Raw genomic sequence first — 11,030 nt, 5'->3', positions numbered from 1 at the left:
GGTAGGAAGGCTGTCAGGGGGTGAATTTAGGGTGGAGCCGGGTAGGACCAGAAGCCAGGATTGGTTGAGGTTGGGCTGATGGGCTCTGGGTGGACGTAGAGGAGCTTGATGTGATGGAAGACGTGTGATACTAGGGACTGGTGTCAGGTGAGGGGGAGACTTGATAAAACTCCCCAAAACCCATCCTACAGATGTCTCAGAAAGATCAGACAGATGGAGCCGGGCGTGGTGGCGCACGCTTGTAATCCCAGCATTCGGGAGGCTGAGACCGGAGGATCACGGTTCGCAGACAGCCTCAGCTACTTAGTGAGGCCCTCTGCAACTCAGTGAGACCCTGTTTCAAAATAAAGAATAAAAAACAGGGCTAGAGGTGGGGTGTAGCTCTGAGGTAGAATGCCCTTGGGTTCCATCCCTAGTACCACACACACACAAAATCAGGTGGATGGGAATTTCCAGCTTCTCCTACAATGTGGGGTACCATTTTGCCACCTATAGAAGGGCTCTATCTCCTCTTCATAGCTCTGCCTCCTGCTCGGCCATAAAGGTCTGAGATTCCTGAGTTACCGTGACAATTCCTCTCCCAGGAAGGAGGCACGAGCGAAACCCAGGTGCACCTGGACTCGATTTGTGAGCAATTCCTTGACTGCCTCCACACTGGTCCAGTAAACAGTCTAGGAAGCGCTGTGTTCCTCTTCAGTTCATGCACTGGCCCCTACCTCAGCCTGTGGGCTGGAGCCGGGAGGCCCTGCCACCTGCCGGCTGAGTCAGCATCGTAGGCATGGGCTTCAGTAGGACACCTGGTGACTCAGGGCCTCAGCAATGGCGTTGGGCAAGCCACCAGACCAGCTGCCTGGGCCTCTCCTTCCTTGCTGAGGTGACCACAGGAACTCGACTCAGGCAGCTCATCTCTGGGTACCCACGGTAGTCTTCCAAACCCTCAGCTGCTGTCCTCACCTGCCGGTTTAGCCCGGTGCTTTTCAGAGGGCCCCAGGAATAGGACCAATCTTTGGGTGAGAGGGCATCAGGTTTCAAGAGTTATGATGAGGAAATAAACATAATGGGATCCCCAAGGAACCCCGGTTTCTATCTTAGCTCCCCAAACACTTCTCAAATCCAAGAGAGCCGCCTTCCTTTCACTCCCTGCCCGTCTTGATTCCCCACACCCACCTGGCTGTGAAGTCTCCCCCTTTCCTTCCTTAGCACCTCAAACAAATAAAACATGATGCCGCTCCCTTTTTTTAAAAAAAAAATCTTACAGCATTTCCCTGTTGACCACTATCTATGGGTGTGAAGAGAGACGAGACAAGATTTTAAGAAATGGCAGGTTTGGCCTGAGGATAGAGCTCAGAGACAGAGAGCTTACCTAGCAGCACACAGGCGTCCCTGGGATTGGTCCCAGCCGAGATCCTACGACCCTTTAATGGGATACTTCCTCGTGTGTGTGTGTGTGTGTGTGTGTGTGTGTGTGTGTGTGTTTGGGTACTGGAGGTTGAACCCAGAGTCATTCTACCTTCGAGCTACATCCCCAAACCCACTCCCCCCACCCCTTATTTGGAAACAGGGTCTCTCTAGGTTGCTGAGAATCTCACTACTTGCTGAGGCTGTCCTTGAACCTGCGAACCTCCTGTCCCAGCCTCCCAAGCACTGGGATAACAGGCGTGCCCCGCCACACCCGGCCTCTTTTTCTTTTTTTCTGTTGTCTGCTGCTCTCTTCTCTTTCCCTCTAATCCCCTCAAGGCGTGAAGATGGAGACGTCTCTCCGGTCACTGCCCCTGCCTCCCCAGCTGGCACCCCTCCCGGGTGGGCGTGGGGGCTGGTCCAAGGATGCCCCAGGCTGCCCTGCGAGGCGCGTGAGTGATCACACAGGTGACCAGAGCGGGACGCCTGGGGCCTGCCCAGCCTGACTCACCTGTGCTGTTGTTCTCGTCGTCCTGTCCTGCTCAGCTCCACAGCCCTCTGTGGGAAGGACAAGAGCTGGAAGCCACAGCCGATGGTGAGCCGAACGGGTTGGGGGGGGAGCCGGGGGCGGCTGGGGCGGTGGGGAGACCTGGGGCCCGGCTCCGTGCCCTTGCTCCCGCCGCCGCCGCCGCCGCTGCTGCCTGCTCCTCCTTCGCGTCGGGGGCCCGGGGGAGGGAGGGTCTCCGTCTTCTCTCTGTCTCCTACCCCCCACTCCAGAAGCTCCCCCTCCTCTCTGTTCTCTCCTGCCCCGGGGCCCACCTGCTCCGCCCTGCTGGGGACAGGGGCTTCTCAGCCTGGCCACAGTGTCCTCCCCACCCCAGACACTCCCCCATCACAGGCGCGGCCCACGGTGCCCACGGCAGCGCCAGCCTCTGCTTCCCCCTCCTGGGGGTCCCGCTCTAGCCCAGCCCTGGCCTCCGTCACTCCCCCTCCCTCACGCCGGTGCCCCCAGGACCCTCCTGGGCTGCGGATAGGCCCTCTGATCCCCGAGCAGGATTATGAGCGGCTGGAGGACTGTGACCCCGAGGGGTCCCCAGACTCACCCCTGCGTGGGGAGGACCAGCAACCCCTGCTTCACGTGCCTGAAGGACTCCGGGGTGAGTGTGGGGGGGGGGGACGGGGCCTCGGAGCTCCTGGCTGAGCCCAGGTGGGCCCCTGGCATGAAACCAGGGCATGTGAACTGAGCTGATCACTGGGGGCCCGGTGCCAAGTCCTGACACCTCCTTTGTACCCAGGCTCCTGGCACCACATTCAGAACCTGGACAGCTTCTTCACCAAGATATCCTTTGAGCTCAGCCTTTGGGGTGACACTGAGGGCCGGTTGGGGAGGGTGTATGGGGGCATGAGGGAGGTGTCGTCAGGGCAGGCCTGTTGTGCCTCGGGCTTATTCCTTGACAAACTCGCCACATCTACAGCTACCACCAGCGGAACGGCTTTGCCTGTATCCTGCTGGAGGATGTCTTCCAGCTGGGGTGGGATGCCGATTCTGCCCAAACTCTGTCCTTGTTGTCTGGCCTCCTTCTTTCTCCTTCTCCTTCTCCCTCTCCCTCTCCCTCCTCCCCCCCACTCTCTCTTGTGCTTGGGATCGAACCCAGCAGTCTTCTACCTCGGAGCTACACCCCCGATCTATTTTATTTATTATTATTATTATTATTTTATTTTTTGGTGGTACTGGGGTTCCTGGAAGCCCTTCTACCTCCGGGCAACACTCCCAGACCTATTTTTTACATTTTTATTTGGAAACAGGGTCTCCTAAGCGCAGCTGGCTTCGAACCTGCGCGATCCTCCTGTCTCCGCCTCCCGAGAGCGGGGATGACAAGTGTGCGCCACCACGCCCGGCTTTATTTATTATTTTTGAAGCAGGGTCTCACTAAATTGTGGAGAGCTTCACTAAATAGCCCATTGTAAACCTGTCTCAGCTTCCCAAGTACTGGGACTTGGGGATTACAGGCATGTACCACCACGCCTGGTTTATTTTGAGATAATGAGTTTTTAGCACCCGCTGCCAGACGTGGTGGCACCCACACCGGTAACCCCAGTACTTGGGAGGCTAAAAGAGCCCAAGGATTGCAGATCGATTAGAGGCCAGCCTCTGCAACTTAAATGGGGTTGTATCTTGGACGTAGAATGTCCCTGAGTTTATCCCTAGTACCAACACCCCCCTTCTTGTGCGCTCATGGCTGTGCTGAGCGGGCATGCAGCCCCAGGCTGTCTGGGGCCAGGGCAGGAGCCCGCTGGCGTCAGCCCTGATCACTGCCCACCCTGCCTTGCCTTTCACAGACAATTTATTTTCATCGTCACCTTCACAACCTTCCTCCTTCGCTGTGTGGATTACAACGTTCTTTTTGCCAACCAACCGAATAACCGCACAAGACAGGGGCCGCTCCACAGCAAGGTGACACTGTCGGATGCCGTCCTCCCCTCGGCCCAGTGTGCAGAGAGGTGGGTGACAGCCCGGCGGGGCCTGCAGCTAAGTCCGTGCTGGGAAGGAGGGGGGCACTTTGGTCTAGGTCAGCAGTTCCCAAAGTTTTTGGCCTTGGGATCTAAAGTGCATTTTGTGTATTTTTAAATACACTTGAACTGGATTGAGAATTCCAAAGGGACTTTATGAATCTCTTGTGTCTATATTTGTTGTATAAAAATGAAAGCTGAGGACTGGGCATTGTGGCTCATGCTTGTAATCCCAGTATTTGGGAGGCTGAGACCGGATACCCTCTGAAACTTAGTAAGACCTTGTTTCAAAATAAAGAATAGCCGGGTGTGGTGGCGCACGCTTGTAATCCCAGCATTTGGGAGGCTGAGACAGGAGGATCGCGGTTTGAGGACAGCCTCAGCTACTTAGTGAGGCCCTTTGCAACTCAGTGAGACCCTGTTTCAAAAGAAAGAATAAAAAATAGGGCTAAGGGTATATCTTCAAGGTAGAATGCTCCTGGGTTTTATCCCCAGTACTGCAAAAAATAAAAATAAAAATATAAAAAAAAATAGGGCTGGGCACCAGGCGTGGTGGTGCATACTTGTAATCCCGGAATTCGGATTGTGGTTCACAGACAGCCTCGGCTACTTACTGAGGCCCTCTGCAACTCAGTGAGACTCTTAAAAAAAAAGAATAAAAAATAGGGCTTGGGATGTACCTCAGGTAGAATGCCCCTGGGTTCAATCCCCAGTACTGAAAAGAGAGAGAGAGAGAGAGAGAGAGAGAGAGAGAGAGAGAGAGAGAGAGAGAGAGAAGAGAGAGAGAGAGAGAGAGAAGAGAGAGCGTAATTAAAGCTGAGAGCAACTTTATTTATTATTTATTTATTTTTATTTTGTGGTCCTGGGGATTGAACCCAGGGGCATTCTACCTCTGAGCTATGTCCTCAGCCCTATTTTTATTTATTTATTTATTTTTGTGGTACTGGGGGTGGAACTCAGGGGCTTTTCTACCTCTGGGCTTTACTCCCAGACCTATTTTATACTTTATTTGGAAACAGGGTCTCACTAAGTTGCTGAGAGCCTCACTAAGTAGCTGAGGCTGGCTTCGAACCTGTGCGATCCTCCTGTCTCAGCCTCCCAAGCACTGGGATTACAAGCGTGCGCCACCACGCCTGGCACCCAGCCCTATTTTTAATTCTTTCGTTCTTTCTTATTTTTGCGGCATTACAAGTGTGTGCTACCGCCCCTTTCTCTTCTTTATTTTGAAGCAGGGTTTCGCTAAGTAGCTGAGGCTAGCTGTGAACCTGCGGTTCGCATGCGCCACCACACCCAGTGGCAACCTTATTTATTTTTGTGGTGCTGGGGATGGAATCCAAAGGCCTTGTTGTGTAAGGCAAGAGCTCTACCAGTGAGCTGCACTCATAGCTCCCAGGGCAGCCTTAAAATCTAGGAAAACACAAGAGCACACTCCGCTGCTGTCAGTGTGATGTGATTTCTTCACTACTCGGGGGAGAATGAGAATGTAAAGAGCGGGGACATTAGTGTTATGTGCACAGAGTGTTGGCTTTGCAGACACTTGTGGGGCCCTTTTTGGGTGCCCCTCTCTGAGCCCCACTTTGGGACCTGCTGGTCTACCCAGGGGACCAGCGATGGTCTCCTCGCCCTTTCTCCAAAATGACCTGTCCCACTCCGTGCAGGATCCGTGCCAGCCCCCTGTTGGTCTTCCTCCTGGTCCTGGCTTCTGGCTTCTGGCTGTTCCAGCTGCTTCGCTCAGTCTGCAACCTCTTCAGCTACTGGGACATCCAGGTGTTCTACAGGGAGGCCCTGCACATCCCGCCGGTGAGCTGCGCTGGACTGTCTGTAGGGGTGGGCAGGAGAGCGCGGAGGGAAGGTACAACAGGCAGAGGGCAGAAAAGGCCAGGCCTGGGGTGGGGAGGTGGGCACCGCCACTGAGGAAGCACGGCCCTTACCCTCCTGGAGCTTCCTGTATTAGCCACGTCACATAAGATGACTTACGGTCACATGCCTGTGGCACACGGTGGGTGTTTAGAGGAAAGGCTGGCACCTGGCTTTCTAGAGCAGGAGGAATTGGAGTTGGGCTGGAAAGGTCAAGACGGGCGGAGGGGTGGGCACTCCCAGCCCAGAGCAGGAGTCTGAGGAAAGCCGGTGGGCATCTTCAGGCAGGAAGGAGATGGGCCAGCGAGCCTGAACTGAGCCTTCAAGGGCCCGTCGGTGGCTTCCCCTTGGCAGCCAGCTATGGGTGGGCCTCGCCGCTGTCCCTGGCTAGACGCTTTCCTTTCCTTTCTGTCTTGCTCTATACCTAAGTTGAAGGCACTGGCTGCCACACACTTCCCTGCCCCGTCTTGGAATCCAGGGCTCTTGGCACAGGCAAAACCCTCCCACGTGGCCAGGGGAGGGGTTCTAGGGCTCAGGCGTAGGAAGGAGCCAGGAGGTCGGCTGAGCAGGAGCTGGGCACTGCGTCGGGGGAGGCTGCTGACCCCTCTCTTTCTCCTCCTTCCCTCTTTCCCTCCTGCCCTGTTCCTTCCAGGGAAAGGGAGACACTGGGATGAGCTGGAGAGGCTGGCCCCGAGGGACTTGACTAACCTGGCCTGGGGAAGCTGGGTGAAACTGGGCTAAAGTGAGGTTTGCAGGCCTCCAGATGAGGTTGGCGGCGCCTCACCCCCAGCCATGGACTTGGCCAGGGGCGTGGGAAGCTGAGCTGGCCACAGTGGGAACGGCCAGGAGTGGGGCTGGGGCCGGGGGGTCTCAGAGCTGGCCCTGGCAGCAGGTGGTGAAGACTGGGCTCCAGAGGTGGTCAGCACACTAGAAACGGAAAGGAGACGTTTCCCCCGTGAAGGGCCAGCCATAAGGCTCAGAAAAACCCGATCTTCAGGAGCGGAGAAGCCAGGTCCCCAGCTCCTTAAGAGCACCTGGACTTTACTAACGAGGTGTCACCAGGAAGTACGTGACTAATGGCCACAGTGGCAGGGATGATGAGGTGCAGGGCAGTTCAGAAGAGGATAAAAGCTTCGAAGTCAGGAGCCGGGTGCGGTGGCGCACGCTGGTAACCCCAGCATTCGGGAGGCTGAGACAGGAGGATGGCGGTTCGAGGACAGCCTCAGCTACTACTTAGGCCCTTTGCAGCTCAGTGAGACCCTGTTTCAAAATAAAGACTAAAAAATAGGGCTGGGGGTGTAGCTCGGAGGTAGAATGCCCCTGGGTTCCATCCCCAGTAGCCAAGAAAACAAACAAACAAAGTCAGGAGCGCCCCTGCCGGTGCAGCATTAGGGAGGAAAGCGAGGGGGCGAGCAGGGGCTCGGAAGTGTGTTGCTTTGGTCCTGGTGAGTGTGTGGTGCTTTGAAGGCAGCCCATTTGCAGGGTCGGGGAGGGACCTGGGCATCACTGCGGAGGGCACCGGGGTCCCTCGCCTCACCAGGCCCCTCTCATTAGGAGGAGCTCAGCTCAGTGCCCTGGGCAGAGGTGCAGTCCCGCCTCCTGGAGCTGCAGAGGAACGGAGGGCTGTGTGTGCAGCCGCGGCCTTTGACCGAACTGGACGTCCATCACCGCATCCTGCGCTACACCAACTACCAGGTGGCGCTGGCCAACAAGGGCCTGCTGCCAGCCCGCTGCCCGCTGCCCTGGGGCGGCAGCGTGGCCTTCCTCAGCCGTGGCCTGGCGTTCAACGTGGACCTGCTTCTCTTCCGCGGGCCCTTCTCGCTCTTCCGCGGGGGCTGGGAGCTGCCCGACGCCTACAAGCGCAGCGAGCAGCGGGGCGCCCTGGCGGCGCGCTGGGGGCGCGCGGCGCTGCTGCTGGCGGCCGCGAACCTGGCGCTGAGCCCGGTGGTGCTGGCCTGGCAGGTGCTGCACGCCTTCTACAGCCACGCGGAGCTGCTGCGGCGCGAGCCGGGCGCGCTCGGGGCCCGCCGCTGGTCCCGCCTGGCGCGCCTGCAGCTGCGCCACTTCAACGAGCTGCCGCACGAGCTGCGCGCGCGCCTGGCCCGCGCCTACCGGCCGGCCGCCGCCTTCCTGCGCGCCGCCGCGCCCCCCGCGCCCCTGCGCGCGCTGCTGGCCCGCCAGCTCGTCTTCTTCGCGGGCGCGCTCCTGGCCGCGCTGCTGGTGCTCACCGTCTACGACGAGGACGTGCTCGCGGTGGAGCACGTGCTCACCACCATGACCGCGCTCGGGGTGGCGGCCACCGTGGCCAGGTGCGGCGCGAGCCGGGGCGGCGGGGGTCGCTTCTCCGCCAGGGGCGGGCAGGGCCCCTCCCCCGGGCCCCCTAACGCGACCCCTCCCCGCTGCCGCCCCGCCCCCAGGTCTTTCATTCCCGAAGAGCAGTGCCAGGGGCGCCCCCTGCAGCTCCTGCTGCGGGCCGCCCTGGCCCAGATGCACTACCTCCCCGAGGAGCCGGGCGCGGGCGGCCTGGCCGGCGCCTACTGGCAGATGGCGCAGCTGCTGCGCTACCGAGCGGTGAGCGGTGAGGGCCGGGGGGCCGGGCTGGAGGCCGGGCTGGAGGCCGGGAGCGCGGGGCTGGAGGCCGGAGCGCAGGGCTGGAGGCCGGGAGCGCGGGGCTGGAGGCCGGGCTGGAGGCCGGGAGCGCAGGGCTGGAGGCCGGAGCGCAGGGCTGGAGGCCGGGAGCGCGGGGCTGGAGGCCGGGCTGGAGGCCGGAGCGCGGGGCTGGAGGCCGGAGCGCAGGGCTGGAGGCCGGGCTGGAGGCCGGGAGCGCGGGGCTGGAGGCCGGGCTGGAGGCCGGGAGCGCAGGGCTGGAGGCCGGGCTGGAGGCCGGGGCGGCCGGGCTGGAGGCCGGGCTGGAGGCCGGGCTGGAGTCCGAGAGCGCAGGGCTGGAGGCCGGAGCGCAGGGCTGGAGGCCGGGCTGGAGGCCGGGAGCGCGGGGCTGGAGGCCGGGCTGGAGGCCGGGAGCGCAGGGCTGGAGGCCGGGCCGCGCTCACGCCCGCGCCGGCCCGCAGGTCTCCCTCCTGGAGGAGCTCCTGTCCCCGCTGCTCACCCCGCTCTTCCTGCTCTTCTGGTTCCGCCCCCGCGCCCTGGACTTCATCGACTTCTTCCACCACTTCACGGTGGATGTGGCGGGGGTGGGGGACATCTGCTCCTTCGCGCTCATGGATGTGAAGCGCCACGGGCACCCTCAGGTGAGAGGCCCCCGGGACCGCCGACTCCTGGCGCTGGAGTCTGCCACCCAGCTCCGTCCCTGCTGCCCGGGACCCTGGGCATGGAGCGCTGCGCTTAGTGTCCCCAAGGGGCAGGCGGTGAGCTTGGCCAGCCTGGCGAGGGTGACATGCCATGTCACCTGTGGGTCCTATCACAGAGTCGCTGGCGGTAAAGGGGAGCAAAGGCCACCGCAGAGGGGCTGGCTGGGCTGTGGGGTGGGCTGGGGGGGACAGACAGCCTTTCCTTTCCCTGGGGAGGGGTCTGCACGGGGGAAACATTGAGACTGGCACTCTGTGGGAGCTGGTGTAGGCCTAGGTCCTGCTCAGCGGCTGGATCTCAGCCTCAGCCTCTGCTCCCGTTATCTGGGACCTGGGGCAGTACTCCCCCCCACCCGGGGCTCAGTGTCTGCAGCGCCTGAAGGCCCGTGTTGCCCACAGTGGCTCTCGGAGGGACAGACGGAGGCCTCGCTGTCTCAGCGTGCGGAGGACGGCAAGACAGAGCTCTCCTTGATGCGCTTCTCCTTGGCGCACCCGCAATGGCGCCCTCCCGGGGACAGCTCCAAGTTCCTTGGGCACTTTCGGGGCCGGGTACAGCAAGATGCAGCTGCTTGGGGCGCCACCTCTGCTCGCAGCCCCCCAACCCCGGGGGTGCTCAGCGACTGCACCTCGCCTCTGGTGAGTCCCAGGCCCCGTCCCCCCTTCTGTCCTTCCCACCCTATCCCTTCCCGTGCTCTCTTGTCACTCCGGCTTTTTCTTTTGTTCAGCCGGAAGCCTTCCTGGCCAACCTTCTGGTGAACCCCATCCTGCCCCCACGGGACCTGAGCCCCACAGCCCCCTGCCCGGCTGCCGCCACGGCCAGCCTGCTTGCCTCTATTTCCCGCATAGCCCAGGACCCCAGGTAGGGGGCGTGGGGAGCCTGGCCCTCCCTCCGGGAAGAGGTGCAGGTTTCTGGACTTGCTGCACCCTGTGTTTCAGTTGCGTATCCCCAGGAGGGACGGGCGGCCAGAAGCCGGCCCAGCTCCCAGAGCTGGCTTCTGCGGAGATGAGTCTCCATGCCATTTACCTGCACCAGGTGAGAGAGGGGGACTGGGAGGAGGAATGTGGGGGCAGGTGAATGAAATGGAGCCTGGGGAGGGGGAGCCCTGGCCCCTCTGGACCCGCCTGGGTTGCCCTGCCCCCTGGTCAGCAGGGAGCCCTCATTCCTCTTCCTCTACCTAGCTCCATCAGCAGCAGCAGCAGGAGGTGTGGGGTGAGGCTTCGGCCTCCTCCCCGTCCAGGCCCTGGTCCAGCCCCTCACAGCCAGCCTCCCCTGATGAGGAGAAGCCATCCTGGTCCAGTGATGGTGAGGAGGGTGGGGGCGGGCAGGTCCTGAGGACGCCGGTGCTTCTAACCTAACCCAGCCGATGGTTCTCCTCCCCAGGCTCCAGTCCTGCCTCCAGTCCAAGACAGCAGTGGGGAGCCCAAAGGGTCCGGAATCTGTTCCCTAGAGGGTTTCAGGAGACCACAAACACCCAGAAGGAAGCTGGCCAGGCCCCTAGCACTGCCTGAAGAGGACATCTCAGGTCAGTCTTGCCAACTTGGGAAGGGAAGGAAGGAAGGAGTAGGAAGCTGGTTTGGAGCAAGCCTTGGGGGTGGGGACAGTGGTGGAATTTGGGGTGATGGGGTGGTCATCTCTGGCCTTAGACCCCTGGACTGCTTGCCAAGAGCCTTCTCTTGCCCTAGGTTCCTGGATTCTCCAGATGCAAGGGCGTGTGGATGGGTAGCAGAAGGATGCACAGAGCCATCTTTCAAGACCCTCCATAGACACCAGACCCAGGATGCTTCAGTTGGGCAGGACCTGGGGGTCCATGAGGAACTCGCCCCAGAGAACAGAGGAAGAATAGGGGAAGAGATGCCCATGGCGACAAGTGTTAGAGATGTTCCCCACCCCGAGGTGATTAAGGGACATCGCCCCAAATGACTGTCCTGGGACAGTTGCCTGGGAAGGAGTCCTACGAG

At 60.5% G+C, this 11,030-nt stretch overlaps 1 protein-coding gene across 1 annotated transcript; it reads left to right on the top strand.

Moving 5' to 3' along the window:
• Nucleotides 1-1,990: 1,990 nt before the first annotated feature.
• On the top strand, nt 1,991-10,580 carry ATG9B (autophagy related 9B; the record flags this gene model as incomplete). Its single annotated transcript, XM_080701290.1, has 13 exons — nt 1,991-2,555; nt 2,694-2,778; nt 2,874-2,930; nt 3,739-3,900; nt 5,568-5,709; nt 7,321-8,075; nt 8,184-8,337; nt 8,835-9,014; nt 9,471-9,707; nt 9,797-9,930; nt 10,008-10,104; nt 10,251-10,374; nt 10,453-10,580. 13 exons carry the CDS (start codon nt 1,991-1,993, stop codon nt 10,578-10,580), a joined length of 2,820 nt encoding a protein of 939 aa, XP_080557416.1.
• Between the last annotated feature and the right edge of the window lie 450 nt (nt 10,581-11,030).

This window comes from Muscardinus avellanarius, assembly GCF_963383645.1.
Source record: "Muscardinus avellanarius genome assembly, chromosome: 9".
Classification (NCBI taxonomy): domain Eukaryota; kingdom Metazoa; phylum Chordata; class Mammalia; order Rodentia; family Gliridae; genus Muscardinus; species Muscardinus avellanarius.
This window is presented reverse-complemented; position numbering and strand designations above follow the sequence as displayed.